The following is a 22,358-nucleotide window of genomic DNA, read 5'->3' as shown; positions in this document are numbered from 1 at the left end:
ATTTTCTTCACTCAGTCACGGATTATCAGCAATGTGACCTGATCACGAGTTTGATGTCACGTGATCTCACGGCTGTACTTATGCGGTAGCGCACTTGAAACTTCCTGCGAAAGGGTGGAAAGGTAAGAGAAAGCTGCTAATTTTTGTGACTTTTGGGCTCGAGTTACACCAGTTAGCTGCACTCATGTTGAAGAAATGTTAAGTGGTTTTGATTACAGTGTCAGTCCTAGTTAAGACCTAGTGTTTGGGCTCGGTTTGTGCCTTGCTTTGTGTGGATAAACATGCCGGTGCTGTTGTTCCAGATGCAGGCGGTGTTACTTGTGTCCCTGTTGGGAGTGTTAGGAGTGTTGGGAGCTCCAGATGCGGATGAGATTAAATCTCTCCCCGGACTTTCCAAACAGCCGAGCTTCAAGCAGTACTCAGGCTACTTGACCGTGGCTGGCAACAAACACCTCCATTACTGGTGGGTTTAGTCTTCACTTTTCTGTTTCTTCTTCTAGTCCAATGTTGTCTCATGAGTAGCTCTTTAAAAAAAAAAAACACCTTTCAAGCTTGGTTTTTGGGTGAGAGTCGATGCTTTGGTGTGTTGTGGTGCTGTTAAACATGGCAGTTTAACCCGGTTTAGGTTTGTGGAGTCGCAGAAGGATCCTGCGAGCAGCCCGGTGGTGCTGTGGCTGAATGGGGGACCAGGCTGCAGCTCTCTGGACGGCCTGCTCACAGAACACGGCCCTTTCCTGGTGAAATATAATTCATGCCAAATTTCAGCAGGGAAACTTTGGACTTCCTTAAATCTGCCATCACTTCCTGTATTTGCTGAATGTCTGGCGAATATCAAGCTCTGCCTCAGCTTTACACCATTTATCAAACCTTCTTAATCCTTCCTAATCTGAGTTGAAATAAGGACAAGGCTTGTTTTTGTTATTCTGCCTTTTTTAATGAAGCAGAATGAAATTTTAACATGAATAAAACCAATGTTTGAAACAAGATCTAATCCTTGACTTGGTGTGAATTTAGCAGTTAAAGGTTACATGATCTTGTTTCACTTCCAGGTCCAGGATGATGGGACTACTCTACAGTACAACCCTTATTCCTGGAATATGGTATGCAGTGTGATTGTTTTTATGGATGTAACAGAACGTGAAACCTTCATTGTATGGCCAGATTTGCTACAGTTAACAAGCCAGTTAGTTTTTCTATGTTTAAAGCACTCCTCAGTGAAGGAATAAAACACAACAAGGCATGCTGGTATAGAAAAACAATCAATAACTACATGATGTCATTTGGGCCAACCTAAAGTGCAGCTACTGTTGCTACACCTAATTGATTATTCTATCAAAATGTTTTCTTCCTCCTGTACAGCATGTTCCAAAATATTTCCTTCTTTCTATTCTGCAGAAAAATTTAGATTTTCAATGAATGATGTCATACTTTTTAACCATTTATGGTTACATTTAATGTTGTGGAACATACATGAGATGTTAACACTGTATGTGCATACAGGAACTATAGCAGCTATACAGTCATCCCTGATCTCCTCTTTCCTCTCAGGAATAACACAAAAAAAACCACAGTTTGTCAATTTGCAGAGAAACCACAAAGCTCTCTTTCCCATGTCAGAAAACTTAAAGGAATCTCTGGCTCTTACAAAGCATAGACAATGGAGCCTCCTTCCATAAATGTTGCTTTAGCAACTCTATACAGAAACCATCAGTGTAACATTAACATTTTATCTTTGTTAATAACATGTTTTTTAATCTGTTTATTAGCCCTAGATTATGTAGATCATCCATGAGTCCTTGCTTTTAGCTGTTACAACAGGAACCTTTAATGTAATCCTGTGATTTGAAGTAAAGCTGCCACTGTTGTCAGGACTGCTGTCATAGAAAATTAATCAACACCATCTGTCCAATCAGATTTGAGAATTCAGCAGCATTGTGGTATAAAGCAGAGTTTTCTGTTGGTTTGCATTCAGTTCTGATGCAAATTTAGCATTTCATTTTTACATGTAAATCTACATTGTTTTACAATATGATGAAGCAACACAACGATTCAGTGGATTTGCTTGGATTTTTTTTTATTATTATTTTGGCACGAATTCCAAGTCTTTGTTAAAAAGTAAGGTTTGTTTGCAATTATAGCAATTATACAGCATACAGCAAGCCTTTTATGATATGGGACATGATAAATGATGTGATTTATATGAATTTTAATGTGTGATTGGTCAGGATGCTGAAAGCCCATAATAAAACATGTGAGACCTCTATAAGATTGCTTGAATTAATACATTAAGAGCTGCCGTCAGATATGGTTTTCTTTCAGTCCCATGTATTTATTAGAACTCTCTTGTCTAGTCTAATCAGTTGTTCATAATTTGCAGATTGCTAATGTGCTATACCTGGAGTCACCAGCAGGTGTCGGTTTTTCCTTTTCTGATGACAAGAAATACTCAACCAACGACTCAGAGGTGTGTGAGATCAAAAAAAAAAGGCTTTGTGAATTAGCTGTAGGCCCATTCATTGAATTTTTCTTTCCACATGTGTTATCTAGGTATCCATGAACAACTACTTGGCCCTCAAGGAATTTTTCCGACTCTTCCCAGAGTACAGCAAGAATGAGCTTTATCTCACAGGCGAGAGCTATGGAGGCATTTACATCCCTACACTAGCTGAGAGAGTTCTGGAGGACAGTAGCCTCAACCTGCAGGTTAGTGCCTTTCAGGTGGAGAGCTAGAGATGAGAACTGTAAATCGCTCTGGATAAGGTGTCTGCCAAATGCCATAAATGTAAATGAGTGGATTTGAGTTTGTGTTTTAGGGTGTTGGTGCATTAACCTATACTTTTGTGTGTGGATTTTTTTATTTTTTTTTAGGGTATAGCTGTTGGAAATGGCTTGTCCAGCTATGAACTGAATGACAACTCTCTTGTCTATTTTGCAAATTACCATGGACTGCTTGGAGAGAGGTTTTCCCCCATTCTTTATTTTCCTATAGCAGTATTTTCTTAACAGGTCCAGCAAGTAGTTAATTTGGTTCTAATTTTATTAGCTGTGGACTGAGCCAGTCTACAAAACTATTTTAACAAATGAAACAGCACTAGAACAAAAAAAAAACTTGCAGCTATGACTAATGTGATTATGATTATGCAGACTAAATGTCAGCATGACTGTAAATCATGTGAATGGCCACATGCTTAGTCAGAACACCTGAATAGGAAGTATTCCTTGGCTCTTGGGGTTTTCCTGCAGCTGTTCTTTTTCAGGTTGCAAATTGTTTTGGGTTTTCAGATTTCAATGGCATTCCTTCAGAGCCTGCTACTATAATAAGACAATATATCTTCTCATGTGTTGATTGGCTCTTGGTGGACTTTTCAGATAATTCTCTTATTTGGCTATCTATGAAGTGTCACTAATACCTTGTTTCTTTCTCTCAGTTTATGGGCAACTCTGCAGAAATATTGCTGCAAAGAAGGACAATGTAACTTCTATAACAATCCTGATCAAGCATGCTCTGATGCAGTAAGTGTGTCTCTCTTATATCTCTGAAATGTGGTTCACTTCATGTTGATATTTTATTGCTTAGTGTAAGCATTCTTGTTGGCTTTAATTGTAGGTGACGCAGGCACAGAAAATTGTCTACAATTCTGGACTTAACATTTATAACCTGTATGCTGATTGTGCTGGTGGAGTACCTTACAGTACAAGGTGAGAACATGGTCACATGGAGTGATGAAACATTTCTGTTCTGATGGGAGTGATCTCTTCCAGGATGACAATGCCCCCATCCACAGGGCATGAGGGGTCACAGAATGGTTTGATTCTGTGTAAATGATGTATGGCCTTCATTTCCCCAGATCTTGACACAACTGCACACTTAAGGGGGATTTTGTAGTATCATGTTGGGCAGCACTCTCCATCACCTTCCTCAAAACACCAATCGGGGGAATATAGTTTGTTATGAAGGATGGTGCTTATTTCTCAAGTGGTGGTTATGACCGTTGATTTGTAGGAAATTTTGAAAGTCCCTGCAGTTTTTTTTTTTTTTTTTTTTAAAAAAAGATGGTTTAGTTAAAGGTTGGTTATCCTCTGAAAGTCCTGTTGCTACATAGTTGTCGGTCAGCTGTTCTTCTTGTTCTTTATCAGTGCCATATATTTACTCACTATGTTTATGCACTTTATGGACATTTTTACAAATTAATATTAAAATTTCTAATGGTGTCACAGAGGGTGGTGCTGTGGAATAACTGGACCAATGTGTAGTAATAAATTGTTGGCCTTTTCCCTTCTCTTCTTTACTAGCATTGAAAATGGACGGCTTGTTATTCATGACCTTGGCAATAACTTCATTAACCACAAGTGGTCCAAGTCATGGAACCAGGTAAATAAGCTCACTGAATACTGTCACAAACATAATTTTTTCATAATATTTAATGTACCAGTTTGCTAGCCTAATAGTGTTACACTTAAAAACCTGTAAAAATGCATTTGATCCGTGGCACTAGAGCCCTGATCTCAACCCCACGGAACACCTTTGAGATGAACTGGAACACTGCCTGCGCCCCAGGCCTCCTCACCTGACATCAGTGCCTGACCTCACTAATGCTCTTGTGGCTGAATGAGCCCGAATCCCCACAGAGTCCTTCCCAGAAGAGTGGAAGATGTTATAAAAGCAAACAGGGACTACATCTGGAATGGGATGTTTAAAAAGCACATATGGGTATTATGATCAGGTGTCCACATACTTTTAAACAATGGGGGAAACAATGTCTCCATTTTTCCAATGCCCAATTTTTTTTGGCTAGTTTCAGGTCTTTTGAGTGGTTTTTGAGATGTAATTGGGCTGGAAAATTTGCTGAAACCTGTCAAGCATGATTAATGATTTTTCCAGCTGTGTTTGCAGTAATAAGGTTCAAACAAGCTACTAGACTATATGATGGATATGTTGTCGGCACTCACCTGCCTATTACGGCATGGTCATGAGCTGCTGCTGAGTTGGTATATAATGTCTGCAAAATTTTAATTTTACAGAGTAATTACAAAATTTTATCAAGTAATATTTCAAACCACAGTTTATGAAAAAACAGTTATAAGAGGATATTGTGATACCTGTGAAAGTATTATAAAATAATCTCACAGTGCTATATTTTCCTGTTGCCTAGTCTTAATACATATTTCCCTGACTATCAACAGGATGTGTATCTGCTTTTTATTTAAATAGATCTGATTCTCTCAAGCCCACTGACAAGCAACTTGTTTTCTATCGCAGAAACTGCGAGGACTGGGCTCTGTTGTCAAATCAGTAAAGCTTGACCCTCCCTGCGTCAACTCTACCCCGTCTGCTATGTACCTGAACAACCAGTATGTCAAGGCGGCTCTCCACATCTCTCCTAATGCACTTGACTGGGAGATCTGCAGGTGGTTATTCTACATCATACTTAACATTTATTAATACCATACTCGAGAATCAGAGAAAGATATTGGTGCAAACAAAGCTCTTATTTTAATAGGCCAAATAACTTTGCTTATAAGAGGTTAATGCTTCTATTATGGTTCTAATGTTGTGTCTGCAGCGCTGAAGTCAATCTTGACTATAGCCGTCTTTACATGGATGTGAAGAAGCAGTACCTGAAGATACTTGGAGCACTGGTGAGTTGGCTTGGAATGCATCAGTACCCATGCTGACATTGGTCTGATACCATGCTCATTTACTCGTAAATTGTTCTGATACAAACATCCGATGCAAGTTGATACTATGAGATGTAAGCCTAGCATAATGTTATTGCGCTAATGAACAGACGATATGAAAACTGGCATGTCTGGCAATCTGGATGTACTTCATGGTTAATGAGGGCATTTAGAGCAAAGCAGATTGCTAGCTGTGCTCTGCAAAATATTAAGAGGAGGAACTACAGCATCCTCCTTCAATACATAAATAACCCGATGAAGCATAAACTTGAGCAAGAGGAGTTCATTGCTAGCAACACACGGTAGCAACCAATGCTGCAGCAAACATTGGCTAAGTGGGGACAAAATGTCTACAAACAACCCAGAAAAATAAAAATGTGTGTTGTCCTTGATTTGCCACTGTAAAATAAACAGATTGTGACACAATGGGGGGGAAACTACTTTACTTGCATCTGTACATGAGTGCTTTTCAGAAGTGAACTAAAACCCACTCTTCTCCATTGTAACACTTCTTGAACCAAGGTAGCTAACATGCTTCATTTAAAATCAACTTGCTAATATTATAAAGAGCAAACCAAGTGCCTAAGCTCATGAACATGCACATACAAATACAAAGTAATACTAAGCAAGGCTACGAGTTGAGAATACACCTGGGAAGGGACGCTAGTCCATCCCAGGGCGCCTTATTTACACCTAGGGACAATTTAGTGTAGCCAGTTTACCTACCAGCAGGAGGCTGGAGGTGGAGGAAAATGGAGAACCATGAGCAAACCCATTAGAACATGCACAGACAAGCTCAGATTCTAAACTGGGACCCTGGAGCTGTGAGGTGGCAACACTACCTGTTGCACCGTTGTGCAAGCCATAACACGTACTTAAAAGATTTAGCCACAACATGGCAGACCAATTAGAAGAGCTCAGTTACGTGGTGAGAAACTGTCAGTATGTGGAGAGCAAATCATTTACACTGTGATATTGGATACAGTGCTCTTATGAATGCTCTTACACAGAATTGACTCTAGCTAAAAGTGGTAGCTAACATTGTCCAAATATGCCTTTCAATTCTATTAAAATGCTCCAGTATTAAAATAAAAACTTACATGAAACCCATTCAAAGATGGCTTTCCATGCTTTGTAAAGTTCTTTCTATTATGTACAAACTGGAAGTGTAACAGTGCAACATGATCCTTGCAGAAATACCGTGTGCTGGTGTACAATGGGGACGTGGACATGGCTTGCAATTTCCTCGGTGATGAGTGGTTTGTTGAGTCCCTTCAGCAGGAGGTTAGTTTTCCGCTCAACATTTCGACTGTACACATTTCCCACAGTGACGGCACAGAGCCAGTAAATGTGAGTGGTTCTGTGGCAGGTCCAGGTGCAGCGCAGGCCGTGGCTCTACTACAATGGTGAGACGCAGCAGATTGGTGGTTTTGTCAAGGAGTTCTCAAATCTGACTTTCCTTACTGTCAAGGTAAGTATAATTAAATGCTACTAGCTGATAAACCATGTACAGAACAGACACTTTAGTGAGTCTGCATGCAGAAACTATTTTTCTACTGATATTTATTCAGAAGGAGGTGGTCTAAAAGCAAGCTTTACTTAGATATGTCTAAATGCATCTTTTCTGGGATCTGCAGTATTTTGTATTTTAATCTTTTTTTGTTGTTGTTGTTGTTCAGGGTTCTGGTCACATGGTCCCCACCGATAAGCCCATAGCAGCCTTCACCATGTTCAGCCGGTTCATCAAAAAGCAACCATTCTAATGTTCATAAACGTTCTGTACTGTTGAGTTGGAATTTGCACTGAATCACTGTGAAGCACACTGTGTTCTAGAGAAATCAAATTCTGGTATAGATGTATATTAACTGTGCTCATGGTTTTTTTTTTTTTTTGTTGTTTTTTTTAATCTTTTTGATAGTTAAAAAAATGTGGTTGAATGACAAGGGATTGTGAACAGCAGACTGCAATGCTGCTATTTTGCTTCAAGTGACTACATAATCCTGACACAAGGGGCTTAATAGTAGCTGCTAATTCTGGGCTGATGAGTCTGGTTTTTAATGTTCAACTGTTCAAATGATTCTCTGTATCTTGCAGCTGCATTTAAATTTTAACAAGGGCAAAAGGGATTAGTACTTCTTGTCCATTGAAGAAGTGCATGACCAAAATGAATATAGGAATCATGTGGACCTAGTTTTCTCCATTTGCTCAGGGTTGCTTTAAATGGCTTTGAATGACATTAGGGTATTGATGTGCCTTTACAATCAGTGTTTTTTGTCTTTTTCTTCTTGTTCTTCATTCCTGATTTATCTATCAAAATAAACCTGATATTATTTTAATGAATGTAATACACTGAGATTAATTTCAGTTAGAATTAGGGACAGACAAAATGAGAATTTTCTGAAATGATTTAATCTTTTGTCTAATAATTTCAGTCTCCAGTAGTCAGAAAAACTTTTGTAATTAATTCAACTAAAAAGTTGATTGGTTCTAGAGTAGGGTCGTAGTGTCATCTAGGTTCGTGTCCAACCCACCCTGGAGTCTCTTCTGTATTAAAGTTTAAGATGTTCACCAGACTTACAATAAATTAGCAAGTATTGTAGGGGCATGGAATCATTACAGGTTTATAATGCAGAACTGGTACGTGTCAATGTTTTACCCATTTCTTTTTTTTTTTTTTTTTTTTTTTTTTTTTTTTTTTACTCTTTCTTTAATACATTGATTAAAATTATAGAGAAACACTTGCCTCATTTTCTTGTTTGATGTATTTTGGGCAAAACATTTAAACCTCAGTTTTTAGCACCAGCAGCTCTAGTACAAGTCTTCCAATTACAAAGTCTACCAAAATACTAATGTAATACTTATGTTTTAACCAGTGTGAAGTAGAGGTATACAGTAGTGATTAATTATATTCTAAAAACAAAATACACATCAAATGTTGCTACATCCAAGGACACAAGGTATGTAAGGGTATTATCTATGTTCACTTGTGGCACAGACCGTAAAATATTTGGGTGGTGTTGACTATGTAGTAAGGACGTATTAAAAGTACATCTGACAGTAAATTTTAAAAATTGTAAGCAGTAGTGAAGAAAAATAATAAAGTGTTAAATATTTGTCAGGCTCTTAAGACGTCCTCTTCTCAATCAGCTCCTTCAGACCACTCCGGAAATGGAGATTGGCTCCAATAGTGATGTAGCCCTGGAAGATCACGGGGTAAATGGTGAGTATGAGTTAAAATTTGCAGTGAAATTTGGATCGAAAGGCCAGATTTGTCATAACTTACATCGTGATACTCAACCACATCCTCGATGAGATCGATTCCGTCTGGCAGAGGGATCTGTACACCTTTCTTAGTGTAATCTTGCAAGTGAAAGAGGAAAATGAAGCATAATTTCCATGCTCAATTATTAAAATAGGCAGAGCTGTATAAAATTTTATAAATAAACATTTTCAACTTTTTTTAACAGGAGTCCAGTGCAGAGATGATGTTCTGGTATATATACATTAGGAGTGTAACAGAATATGAATACATTACGAATACTTTTTTGTTGGGGTTTTTTTATGAAGGAAAGGGACTGAAAAAAAAATTGCATGAAGGGTTCTTGTGTGACACTCACAGATAAATAAGTGGCCATGCCCACTTTGAAATTCAATCTGAATTTAGATACAGATGATATGAGGACCATTAAACACACAGATAGCAGCATTGCATTATACCCCTAGTATACATGTACAGCAGGAGTTGTACATTGTGAAAAGCATTCTATGCACTGAAGGCTAGAAATGGACATTGTGTATCACTTACTGTTTAAAAGGGGCACGATAGTCACTTGGAACAGAGCCTTCAGTGGTGCTTGCAGTGGAATCAGCTGCAGATAGTGTGGATTCAGACAGTAGCCATCAAATGTCGAATCTTGTTCTTAAATTCTCACAATGCAGTAACTTAAACCAAAGGTAAACTGAACATTAAATCATGTCTTACCGCTAATGACTCCAAAGCAGACTGGTTAGAAAAGATTTTAAACCTAAAAACAGAAAATGTGTTATCCTTTATGTGTTATCCAAGTATTCAGATTCCTTCACTTTTTGCACACTTAATTGTATTATAAATTTAATCTGAAATGGACTAAATATATTTTTTCCATTGAGTATACATACAATACTCCATAATGACAAAGTGAAAGCATATTTAGAAATTGACGCAATTTTATTAAAAATCAATCAATATCTCATTTAGCAAAGTACAGTGAGGGGAAACAAGTATTTTGGACACTTGTTATTTAATATATGTACTTCTACTGCATACCTCCATTTCAAAGTTACACACAAAATGTCTTTAACTTCGTCCTTATAATTCTGAACAAAAAAGTATGTATTTACAAGCATAAACTAAGCTATATTAAAAAAATGATAGAGAAAAAAGTATTCAGACCACAAATTATCAACACTGGAACTTTGCTGCAAAGCTATTGATGGCAATTACAGCTTATCTGTGGTAAGAAGTAAATAGGTTTTTGCAGCATTATGGTTAAATTTTGGCATATTCCTCTTGGTAAATCATCTTCAATTAACAAAGGTTTTGAGGGTCCCTCTGATGGACTTGCAATTTCAATGGGATTCAAGTGAAGAGATTGGCTAAGCCATGCAAGGCCTTCTTGAGTTATTTTGGAGTATTTATCTTGTTGAAACATCCATCTTCTTTAGTATGGGTATGGTGTTCTTGGGATCATATGTGCAATTCTTTTTTCTCCAAATATGATAAGCTGAATGGTTGCCAAAGTCACCTGCCCAAGTGTTTTGTTTCATCTGACCAGAGTATATTGTTCTAAAAGGGGTTTAGGAACAGAGATGATTGTGGTACAAATGGAGAACAATAAGTACCACAATCATCTCTGTTCCTAAACCCCTTTTGTTGTACTGAAAGGGATTTCCCCCGCTTTACCCATTCAGCCACAAGTGCATTAGTGAGGTCAGGCACTGATGTTGGGCGAGAAGGCCTAGGGCGCAGTCAGCCTGTCAATTAATCCCAAAGGTGTTCAGTGGGGTTGAAAGGGCTTTGGTCAATGTACTAATGATACCAAGATACTAATGACCACTCTAATAGAGCTTTAGAAGTCCTCTGCATGAGAAAACCTGCCAGAAGAATAACCATCTAGTAGTGGTAACATCATGCCCTGGTGTGCTTCTCAGGAGCAAGGACAGGTATATTGTCAGAGATGAGGGAAGGACAAATGCAGCCAAATACAGAGAGCTATAGAAGTCCTGCTCCAGACTGCACATTTCAGACTGGGACAAAGGTTCACCTTTCAGCAAGACAACGACCTGAAGCATACAGCCATGACGGCTCTGAGTGGCTTCAGAATAAGTCTCTGAATGTCCTTGAGTGAATCCATGGAAAATCTGTAAGAGCTCTGAAAATGATGGCAGTTCATAGACACTCCCCATGTTGTTGGTTGAGTTTGAGAGGATTTGTCAGGAAGAATGGGTAAAACTGTCCAAATCCCGGTGTGCAAAGCTTATAAAGATTTACTCAAGAATACTCAAAGCTGCAATTGCTGCAAATGGTGCTTCAACAAATGTGCAAAAATTTCTAAAAACTTGGGGTTTTTTTTCACTTTGTCATTATGGATTATTGCGTGTAGATTCAAGTAAATATAATCAATTTAAAATTAAATCTATAACACAGTCACATGCAAAAACTGAAGGGGTCTGAATACTTTCCTGTATATGTAGTACACACACACACACACACACACACACATATATATATATATATATATATATATATATATATATATATATATATACACACACATATATATATATATATATATATATATATATATATATATATATACATATATACATATATATATATCTATATATATATATATATATATATATATGAATCCAAGGAAGATGGCAGCTTCATGTACCTTCTCAGGTCCAGCAGTATAGCCAGTCTCTTCTCCTTTGTGTACACCTTGGCATTGAATTTGGACTCCTACCCATACAAAACATTTTATATTACACTAGGGTCAGATATGGAGATGATTTTGTGCCAGATAGAAAAGCAGTCACAGGGGGTGCAATTCCCAATTGCATTGCATTTCATTGTGATATTAGTGTGTTGAATTAGTGTCACGCTGAAATGCAATCACAGCCCTAATCCATATTCGGGGGCATGGCTGTGGTCTGACGAGGATAGAAGGCCCTGAAAGCAACATTTTCGAGGAAGGGTTGCCACCTGTGTACTGCATTTCACATTTTCCTCCCAGTGTAACTGCTTTTCTATCTCATATGGAATCCGTTCCATAGTCAGAAGTATAAAAGCCCTTTTGTATTATGATTCATGCATATTACAGGAAGTCTATACCATGGTCATACTGCTGAGCTGGACAGGCGACTTTCCTGGAGGTAGGACCAGCACTCTGACACCAGCATGTACAGCTACCATTGCCCCTGATGTCTTGATGCTAGACTTAGGAGCTGATGTTACCTCCAACTCCAGTGAGATTGGGGCATCCATCAGAGCAGGGTTCTGAAGGAGAACAAAAAACAAATGGTGCATTACATGATGGGGTTCTGGCCCGTTACTGGTGCACTCCATTACACTGTGCAGAAGTTTGCACCCTGCATGGTTTTTGAATGAAAATGTTCTACTTTTTTTTTTTTAAAATCACAAATCAAAAACCCAGGAGAAATACATTCAGAAAGCTCTCACCAATAGCATGATTGCTCCAAAGTAGGTGGTCCTGAGAAGCATCTCCAAGTCTTTTGGCATCTGAAAAGATTTCAACAAGATTACTCAATGTCCTTTTCCTCAATATAAAATATTCCTGCATGTAATCTTACTCGTTCATTGACTACGTGCATCCTGAACACCCCTCCTCTGAAATATGAGTAGAGGCCACTGTCAAAGAAGTACTCAGAGATAGCCATGTAGATCATGCGGTTGTACTTGTTCAACACTGGATTCACAGAAAAATTCTCAAGAATGTCACTCTCATTCTGCAGGTTATGGAACATCCCCTACGAAGAGAAAGATTCATTCAGAAAAATCCTATCAACACCGAAAAATACTCAACTCTCTACAACCTGTCTTTTTCTTTGTTTCATTTGACAAAACATGAGAAAAAAGTGAACAGGATTCAGTGAAAACATGTTACTGAGGCATAACTGAGTTTATATGATCAATCACTGCTATCACTGCTAATAAACCACTTACCCTGAAATCCATATCAAGACTGGTGCCAGTAACCACTGGATCACTCAAGAGCGAGTAATCAATGCCAATGTAATTATCCACTTCTGTACGCACTGCACAAGCACAAACATCCGTGTTTAGATCTCCTAATCTTTTCCAGGACATTTCTACACTGATCACGCACATGCATGACAACAAAACCATTTGTGTATAAAAAAAAAAAACAGTCAAAAGTGCAGTCTGACCTGGAATTGTCTCCAGCAGTTGGTTGATCAGCACTAGACCAGCATGATTCAGAGCAGGGCAAATCTAAAACAAGTACACAAGTTATGTTAATATTATTTTGTCTTAAAAAAAAAACTTACCTAGAAATTGACAACTTTGTCTTCAGTCTTGGTCTACAAACCTGCCGATTCAATATGAAGCGCATTCCTGTGGTCAGGAAAGTGGCAACAAAGTCATAAACCCTCCTGTAAACATGAAGATGCATATTAAAATGAAAATGCTTTTTATTCCTCAGATATTTTACTTGTTATCAGTACTTATACCACAGCGTATTTGAATTCTCAAATCTGTTAGTCAGAAGGTGTTGATTAATTTTCGATAACAGCAGCTCTGAAAGTAGTTCCAGCTACAAGACAAATCACATATTTAAATTAATGCGCTCATTCTAATGCATTATCATTCCTGTATTAATAGCTCATTCACATGGACTTGTGTTGTGGATGATCCACATAGTCTAAGTCTAATGATAAAGGGATTAAAAATGTGTTCCTATTTAACAAAAAACATAATGGTTCATATGTTGAAGCTTTCTGCAAACACATTTCTTTGACATTTATGGAAGGAGTCTCGCATGTCAGTGCTTTGTAACACTAAGTTTTCCGTCATGGGAAAGTCTTCAGGACAGAGGACTTTGTGCTTTCCTGTTTCTTGTTAACATGGTGAGAGAGAGAGAGAGAGAGAGAGAGAGAAAGAGAGAGAGAGGAACTAACTTGTTTCGCAGGCAACATTAAATGTAACTATGAACTAACATAATGTACAACATAGCTTTAATTAATAAGAAAATCAGCATTGAAAAGAAGTATAAGAGGAATGCAACACTTTGGGAGATGCTGTTAAAGGAAAATAATCCACTTTGGGGTGGTAATGGGGCATAATCCATTTTTCTATAACAGGTGAGCATGACTATCCTGCCTATGATACAACAATAGACAGTATAACTAGGATATGTAAAGTTATTAGTAAAATGTAGTCAGTACCCAAAAGTCCCTCCAAACTTGGCCCTCATCTTGGCAATGGAAGCCTCACAGCTGACATTGCCAATCTTGAGACGGCCCTCGTCATCCTTGGCAAGGTGGAGGGTGGTGTTGATGTATACGCCTTCTGCGGAAGCATTGATGGCACCTTCATCCTCTCTGATAGAGACCAGAGATGTCTGTCAGCTGAAGTTTGTATCTAATTATCTGCAGATTTTTGTTACATAACAAACTTACAACAACCAATAGATCACACGTCTCTGGAAGTTGAGGGTAATAGATGAGTTCTGCACATCAAACAGCAGTCCATCTACAGGCTGGAAACTCATATCTGCAGTCAGGTTCAGCTCTGTTATCTTAATACTGGTGGATAAAAACAGGGTAAGGAACAGGAGCTTAATCTCTAATCAAGGACCTTTAAAAAGAGGTCACAGACTGGCACTTTCGTTTTAATTAATCCGCCATAGACTAGTTTACCATAATAAATACAGCAAAATCAATTAAAATGTACATTTTTCGTCAAAAAGCTAAATATTTTTAAAATGCATGTTCTTTTTAAGATTCCAAACTTGAAATGGTCCCTTGACTCTAACAACTTGCATCCTTCAAGCCTGAATTTGTGTACACAGTAAGCAGCCAAAGATTTTTTAGAACGCGTCTGATATTTGTCTTATTTTTACTCACTTGGAAAAATGTTATTACCATTTGTCATACATTTTGAGTACATAGGTGAATTCTTACATAGTTATTGTTCTGTAACCATCATGAAAAAACAATTGTTGACATTTTCTTCTTGGTCTTCACCAACAAAATGAACATATTAGTTTCCTAATTGACTTATCAACTTATTAAACTAACAATGAACTTCACCAATATAGTTTTTTTTTTTTTTTTTTTTGGCAAGCTCTGACTGGTCACGTAAGTACATTTCAAATCCTTTGTGTGTGAACAGAGTTTGTTTGAGGAAGAACCTATGTTCTTTCTCTCTTTACACTAGGCTAATGGTGAATGTTCTTGTTTTGTGTTTGTGTTTAATATTCAGTGGAACATTCTGGTAAAATGAATGCTGCATAAAAACAAAGTAAATATAATATGTAACTAATCATGGTAAAGCATGTCCTAGATGCTGTTTACACTTGATTGTTTCATGCAAATAGCAGAATTATATCTCTAGGGAGATTATGCACATAAAAATGGGTAAATCTGTCTAAGACACATTTGCAACAGATTTAAATCGGATCATCCAAAGCACTTCAAGAGATCTGAGACACATTTTAACCACATGTTAAATACGTGTAAATGCATCTGTCTCCCCAAGCCACATTTAACAAACAAAATCCCTTTTAATAGGTGATGGATGTGCTCTGTGAATGCTGAAACTGACGGCTTTATACACATTAGCAAGATTTAAAAATAATAATAATAATAATAATCACTAATTCTGAGGCTGCAACAACCTTATTTATAAGACAGCAAAACACAAGGCACAACAGTGAAGGTTAGGGTTTGAGGGTAATGTGCTGATTAACATGATTTCACTTTGTCTGACTGGAGACATTTATCATGACTGTAATATTATAAGGTTCTGTATGGGCTAAGAATGAATGACAGATAGAACCTTATAATAAGGTCAAGTGTTACTGGATGTGGTTATCAGGATACAATGATTGAATGGAGGTGTAACTAACTCTTTAATGGAATACTGGAGATTCCCCTTCTTGCCGTGCATCTCTGGCATGGTGATACCTCCTAGCTCTTGCTCCACAAACTTCTGTGTCTCGTGTTTCACTACAGAAAGTACAACAAGGCCATTTATGTGAATCAAAATTTTTTTGATCACTTCTAAATGTGCAACACTCTCTGGTATAGCTAAATGATTTATTAGAATGTGAATACTAGTTTTCTTACACAACTCCAGTCCTCTTGATGTGATGCGGATTTTGAACCCAGGAGAAATTTCTGTCATCTGTGCCATGTGTGGGAGGAGGAAGATGATGACGGCCATTCCCCAAAGCCCCATGTTGCCTTAGTGGACCTGGAGACCAAGGGATTTGAGACAGCAAAGTGAGACTGAAACTCAGGAATTACAAAATAACCTCCTTAAGGGCTCAGAAAGAGGGAGGCTAAACAGCGGCCACAATAGAAATATTGGATGCATACATTCCACTGATTGAAGAATTGTGTAAAATAGACAGTATCATGGCTCAATACAATCACAGAACATTATCTTTTGTTCTCTTAGTTTGTCCTGTTTGTCTAGCCCCACTGAACATTTTCCCAAACTAGGAATGGTTCAGTGTGCTCTTTCTGAATCTCCATCATAACAGTGCTGGCTACTCCATTGTAAAAATCAAGCATCAAACATAGCCCTACCAAAACACAGGGCATTTAGCCGAAAATCTATAAAAAAAAAAAAAAAATCATAAGCTGAGCACTCATGCCGCAGATCCCTGCACTCACTATACGACAGCATTTAACTCCAATGACGTCAAAGCTCTTTCCTTCAGTTCGCTTCTCGACCTCTTTCTTAAATCCCAGTCTTTTGGAGCACTCAATTTTCTTACACAATACTGCACAAGTGCATTCCAGAATAAAGAGGGAAATTAATACAGACAACTCACAAAAGGATTTTTCTCTTGCCTTTTGGATGAGCATCTGATGGCTGAAGTCTGTGTCTGCCTTCCTCTGTAGCTGCATATGAACATGGAGTGTGTGTGTGTGCGTGAGAGAGAGAGCGCATGAATTTGCTTATGCAACATGGAGGAAAAGCTTGTCTCTTTAAAGAGAAATCAGGGCAGCAAAAACCCTATAATATAGAACATGTAGTAATACTTGTTTATGATATACCATAATATTCATCATAAACAATATTGCTGTCATGGATATTTTGAAATATCGCTTTTACCCTGAAACACAGAACAGAAGAGTATTCTGATATAAATTACATATTATATTAAAAGAAAATCAGAATGGTTATAAAGACAATTCCTAATTTTGGACAAATTTAAATGTGGCATTTTGCATATCCTTCTCAGCCAAAATGTAATGCATACTAAGTTTTCCTTTTTGATTATAATACTGACATATGAGATATGAACAAACACACCATTATAGTATTGTAATAATATTTTATACCATGATGAGGGGGGGAATTATCATAACATGAAATCCGTATATGGACTAGTATTGTTCCAATTTCATAAATATAAGTTTTGGGTTGGTGCATTGGGTAGCGTTACCACCTCACAGCTCCAGTGTCCCTGGTTTGAGCCTGAGCTTGTTCTAGGTTCTCCTGTTTCTCCTACTGTCAAAAAACATGACAGTAGGTGGACTGGCTATGCTAAATTGCCTGTAGATGTGAAAGAATTTGTAAATGTCAGTGCATGGTGCCCTGCAATGGACTGGCAACTCCTCAGGGGTGAATTGTCCCACCTTGCAACCAGCGCTGCATTTCAGGATAAAGCAGTTATTGAAGATAAATGAACAAGTGATTGAATGAATTCATTAATTTGTAAGTGCACAATGTTTTTATATTGCAACACAAATATTAATTGAACAAAAAGCAGACATTTGTTTGGTCAATAACCAGCTTTATCTGAAAGTACAGCTGCAAGTTTTATGGGAAATGTCTCTATCTGATATACAGTGGCTTGCAAATGTATTCATTACTCTGTACCACTTATCCTACACAGGGTCATGAGGGACCCTGGAGCCTATCCCAACCTATTGCAGGGCACAGTCTCTCATACAGAATGGACAATTGGAAATGCCCATTGGCATTGCCTAAAATGCATGTTTTTGGAAACCAGAGTACCCAGAGGAAACCTCTGAAGCACAGGAAGAACATACAAACTCCACACACGCAGGGCAGAGGTGGGATTCAAACCCCCAACCCCAGAGGTGCAAGGTAAGTGTGCTAACCACTAAGCCACATGCAACCCTAAAGGGAAGTCAAAATTAATTATTTCAAAGTTTAATATAATGCTATAAGTATTTCAAAGAAAAGAAAAAACTGAAAAATGCTGCTTGCATAAGTGTTCAAATCCCCCGGTTCCATACATTCTCCAGATAAAATTCTTACTCCAGATGAAACATTAAAACAGTATTTTCTGCAGAAAAAATGCCCTAGTTAAACTGTAATTGAAGACACTGTCAGTCTCAAGGAAAGGAGTCAAAATGAAGACTAAGGAACATTCTAAGGAAGTTAAAGCTAGTGTAATAGAATGTCATAATTTAGGAATAGGGTGTAAAATTATATCTAAGAGGTTTGACATCCAAGCACTGTTGGATCAGTAGTGAGGAAGTGTAAGCTGCATCACACCACCCAAGCACTACCTAGACAAGGCCATCCCTTAAAACTCAGCGCAATAACAAGACAGAGACTGGTGAGGGATAGTCACAATGAGGCCAACAGTCTGAAGGAGTTACAGAGTACAGTGACTGAGAGCGGAGTGAAGGTGCACCAGACAACCATTTCAAGAGCTCTGCATAATTGAGGACTGTATGGGAAGGTGGCTAGAAAGAAACCACTGCTAAAGAGCCATATGAAAGCACAAGAGTGACCCAGTGAAGATGAGTTTTTTGATGTGATGAGACCAAGATCAAAGCATTGTATTTGGGCAAGTTTCCAAGCTCTAAGTGAAGTGAAGTGAAGTGAAGTGACTTGTGGCCAAGTATGGTGACCCATACTTGGAATTTGTGCTCTGCATTTAACCCATCCAAGTGCATACACACAGTAGTGAACACACACCTAGAGCAGTGCCTTTTTTGCTGCAGTGCCTGGGGAGCAGTTGGGGGTTCGGTGCCTTGCTCCCCTCAGTCGTGGTATTGAGGGTGGAAGAGAGCGCTGGTCATTCACTCCTCCCACCCACAATCCCTGCCGGACCTAAGACTCAAACCCACAACCTTCAGGTTCACCTTCGGGTTGCAAGTCCGACTCCCTATCCATTAGGCCACGACTGCCCCAGTCTATGTGTGGTGCAGACCTGACGGATGCCTCAGTTAACACCATCTCTACAATGAAATATGGTGGTGGCAGCATCATACTGTGGGGAAGCTTTTCATCATCAGAACCTGGGCTTCTTACCAGAATTGAAGGGAGAATGAATGGTGCAAAACACAGGCAGATATTACAAGAGAACCTGCTGTAGTCTGCTAACTAAAGTTTGGGAGAAGCTTCACCTTTCAGCAGGACAATGGTCCCACAAGGCCAAGAAATGCAGGAGTGGTTAAAAACAAAAATGGCCAAGTCAATGTCCAGATCTGAATCTTCTTGAGAATCTGTGGCACTGTTTAAAAATTGCAGTCAACAAATATCCAACCAACCTGAAGAACCTGGTGCAAATCTGCCAGGAAGCATGGGCAAAACAGACTTAAATCTTCTATTGCAGAAAAGGATGGTTCTACCAAGTACTATTCCAAAGGGTTTGAATACTTAAGCAAACAGCAATTTTTAGTTGTTTTTTTTTTTCACCTGTTGAAAAAAATACATTTTGAATACATTTTTTAAATTACTTTAAGAGCACAGTGGTTTTTAATAAAAATACTGGTTCGAACAATCTGTGTAAGTGTCATAATGATTTTTATGGGGGTTGAATACCTTTGCAAGTCACTGTATTTGCCCATTCTTCTTGGCAAAATTACTCAAGCTCTGTCAGATTGCACTGAGACTTTTGGTGAACAGTAATTCCCAAGGCTGCGCTGCTGAGAGCACAAGATCCTTAGCTGCTAGATCACCAGAGACCCTGATGAAGAAACATAGTGCTCAGTGCAAAAGGTATAAAAGGTAAATTCTGATATCATCAGACCAGAGAAACTTTTCCCATGTTTGCTGAGTCTCTAAACTGTATATCATATGGCTTTTCACTGATGGCTTTCTTATTGCTGCTTTTCTCTACAGCCTAGCTTTGTGGAGTGACTGAGCTGTGGTTGCCCTGCGAACACGTCATGATTGATGCATTTCCTGAAATTTGTCCTGGACTTGTTTTTATAGATCCTTGGTCTTTCTGATGCTGTTTGTTTGTTCTCTACCAAACTCCATTCCAGGAAAAGGGGTATTTACATTGAGATCACATGATTCTGTAGCTGCACACAATTCAAATAATTATGTGACTTCTGAACTGGTTGCACCAGAACTAATTTATGGGTTTCACCCAACAGGAGTGAATACTCAATAGAATCACAATTAAATATTTTATTTGTAAATAATTTTGCTAACAATCTTGATTTTCTCCACCAATATTATAGGCTATTGTAGATTTCCAGGTTGTAAAACTAAAATGTGGAAAAGTTCAATATTTATGCAAGACACTGCAATTGTTTCACCCTTCAAGATGTAGTGTAATAATGTTAGCTTTCACCAGAACGCCAGTAGGCAACCTTTAACAAGTGACACTACTTACATCCACCTTTCAAAATCTATGTCTGTATTTCCAAAATACAGTGTTCTATTTTGATACATTCGCATTTAAATAAAAAATTTGGTCTCAAAATATATTTTGATGTATTTTTTACCCATCCTTGTGTGTAGTGGATTACAGCCAGCTATCTTCTGCCATTCGAGTATAACCAGATGAATAGGCAGAATCAAACCAAAGTGTCTAGCAGTGTGTTTTATTAGACTGCTGCCCCCTAGGTCTGAAGAGAAAGGGCTCTACTGAATAGAGAGGTTGCACAATTTCTATTCCCTTTTGCTTAGTGTTCAGGGGGAGGAGATCACAGCACTCCTGAATTACGAGAATTACTTGGAAATTTAGGAAACAACTTCCGTCATATGGATTACGTAATGTGTGTGGCTTCTGTCATGTTGAACAAGAATGGTGCTAAAATAAGAGTGGGTCCTAAATGGAACAAAGTTCCAGTTATATGTAAATATTCTCGGACTTATGAAGATCAAAGCTGGCCAGCGATCTTACAACATTTTTTCCACATTCTATGCAGCCATGCTACTTTGATTCATGTCCTCATTCCACTAAATGTTTACATCAGATATGCTCCCATGCTAGGCTTTGTGCTGGTAAAAAATTGTTTGCAGCAGATGTGGCAGGGGGGCTCTGCACTTCACAAACAAATGGTCTGCTATTCGGGTCAGTGCCCTACAATAGACTCCAAGCTTGGGGGAGAAAGCATTTTATTTAAAGTTGAGAAAGAGACAAAGAACTACCAATGCTTAATGCAACAAAGCTTGGTGTGAAGGAAAGATTTTTTATTAATAGATAAAAATGATTTATTAATTTATAAGAGAACATAATAAGCATCAAAAGCTCTTTTAATGTATGAAATGTCTTGTTGCTCCCATTCAAACACAATGCATAAGTTGAGTATAGCATCAATGCTTTCAGACAGCCAGTCTGGATTCTGTTGTGTACTTGAGTTGATTTTCTTTTTGAGGATAAAGAATTTTGCTCGTGATTTTATCTAATACTCAGTTAATTTACACATAACTGAACAAAACCATTTTTTGAAAAACAGACATGAAAAAGGCCATGAATATTTTCTGCTAACTGATGTAAAACATTTAGTTATTACTAAAAGGAAACAGCAACAGCTAAATATCACTCACTCATCTCGAATTGTACCCCCGCTGAGGTGGACAAAACTCTCCAAAAGAAACAAAAAAATATCTAAATTATTGTTAAGCATAAACACTCACCCTACAATATTCACAATTCTGCCCAATACTTACAGGAGGATAGAATTGTTGTCTGGCCCTCTGGCTGGAGAAGCTTTTTGTACTTGCCTTCACTCAGAATTCCTCAGTGGCTTGTCAAGTGTTTTCTAATCCCGTTTCTCTCCTTCTGAATCTTTCCTCCTTCTGTTGACCCTTTCATGCCAGGATGGTTTATATGGGGAGGATCAGGGAAAAGGGTGGTCCCATGCTTGCCTGATGTCGTATGACTTTGTGGTTGCAATAATGACAGTAATTTTAAAAAACACACATAGTGGTACATCAGCATTTACTCCAAATGGGGCATTCAAGGGAGTTGACACCCTGGATTTTTTTTTATCACTAGAAAATAATTTTTCCCTTTCAAAAAATGTTGTATGTACTCTTTTAAAACAGATACATAATGTCCCACAGTTCCTGCAGCTACAGAAGCACTTTGCTTGCACAGCTGTTAAGAGACTTTTGACCTCTCTTTTTCTATCTATGTAATACCTGCTTGCCATGTTTACTCCTTACTTTTTCAAACACAGCTCCAACTTTACTTTTA

At 38.2% G+C, this 22,358-nt stretch overlaps 2 protein-coding genes across 6 annotated transcripts; one reads left to right on the top strand and one right to left on the bottom strand.

Moving 5' to 3' along the window:
- On the top strand, positions 1–8,015 carry ctsa (cathepsin A). The gene is made up of 15 exons (XM_026923186.3): positions 1–122; positions 303–463; positions 626–737; positions 1,050–1,100; positions 2,378–2,464; positions 2,548–2,703; positions 2,869–2,960; positions 3,429–3,513; positions 3,608–3,699; positions 4,294–4,372; positions 5,261–5,409; positions 5,565–5,640; positions 6,874–6,963; positions 7,049–7,150; positions 7,359–8,015. The coding sequence occupies exons 2-15, from the start codon at positions 303–305 to the stop codon at positions 7,440–7,442; spliced, it is 1,416 nt and encodes a 471-aa protein (XP_026778987.1). The 5' UTR covers positions 1–122; the 3' UTR covers positions 7,443–8,015.
- A 54-nt stretch (positions 8,016–8,069) lies between these two features.
- pltp (phospholipid transfer protein) lies at positions 8,070–22,080 on the bottom strand. 5 transcript variants are annotated; one of them, XM_026939465.3, is made up of 17 exons: positions 21,830–22,080; positions 16,767–16,836; positions 16,054–16,180; positions 15,834–15,933; positions 14,383–14,508; positions 14,149–14,304; positions 13,293–13,356; positions 13,132–13,195; positions 12,908–12,999; positions 12,535–12,711; positions 12,404–12,463; positions 12,056–12,220; positions 11,616–11,683; positions 9,662–9,704; positions 9,485–9,548; positions 8,963–9,039; positions 8,070–8,877 (listed from the first exon to the last, which is right to left on the bottom strand). In XM_026939465.3, the coding sequence occupies exons 3-17, from the start codon at positions 16,163–16,165 to the stop codon at positions 8,803–8,805; spliced, it is 1,443 nt and encodes a 480-aa protein (XP_026795266.1). In that variant the 5' UTR covers positions 16,166–16,180; positions 16,767–16,836; positions 21,830–22,080; the 3' UTR covers positions 8,070–8,802. The 5 variants fall into 5 exon arrangements, with proteins under 5 accessions (XP_026795266.1, XP_026795344.1, XP_034169112.1 ...); XM_026939543.3 differs by having other exon boundaries at positions 16,786–16,836; XM_034313221.2 differs by having other exon boundaries at positions 16,786–16,836; positions 21,884–21,971.
- Positions 22,081–22,358: the final 278 nt, after the last annotated feature.

Source organism: Pangasianodon hypophthalmus, chromosome 2 (genome assembly GCF_027358585.1).
Source record: "Pangasianodon hypophthalmus isolate fPanHyp1 chromosome 2, fPanHyp1.pri, whole genome shotgun sequence".
NCBI classification, from domain to species: Eukaryota; Metazoa; Chordata; class Actinopteri; order Siluriformes; family Pangasiidae; genus Pangasianodon; species Pangasianodon hypophthalmus.
Note: the sequence above shows the minus strand (reverse complement) of the source record. Positions and strands in the feature narration are given on the sequence as shown.

What these genes read in the sequence shown, in the direction of transcription:
- ctsa (XM_026923186.3), top strand. Translation starts at nt 303, where the DNA reads ATGCAGGCGGTGTTACTTGTGTCCCTGTTGGGAGTGTTAGGAGTGTTG. An exon ending in CAGAACACGGCCCTTTCCTG is followed by an intron (nt 738 to 1,049) that starts GTGAAATATAAT and finishes TTTCACTTCCAG; the next exon opens with GTCCAGGATGATGGGACTAC. An exon ending in CATGGACTGCTTGGAGAGAG is followed by an intron (nt 2,961 to 3,428) that starts GTTTTCCCCCAT and finishes TCTTTCTCTCAG; the next exon opens with TTTATGGGCAACTCTGCAGA.
- pltp (XM_026939465.3), bottom strand. Translation starts at nt 16,165, where the DNA reads ATGGGGCTTTGGGGAATGGCCGTCATCATCTTCCTCCTCCCACACATG. An exon ending in TTGGAGCAATCATGCTATTG is followed by an intron (nt 12,221 to 12,403) that starts GTGAGAGCTTTC and finishes GTTCTCCTTCAG; the next exon opens with AACCCTGCTCTGATGGATGC. An exon ending in CTGCTTTGGAGTCATTAGCG is followed by an intron (nt 9,549 to 9,661) that starts GTAAGACATGAT and finishes CACTATCTGCAG; the next exon opens with CTGATTCCACTGCAAGCACC.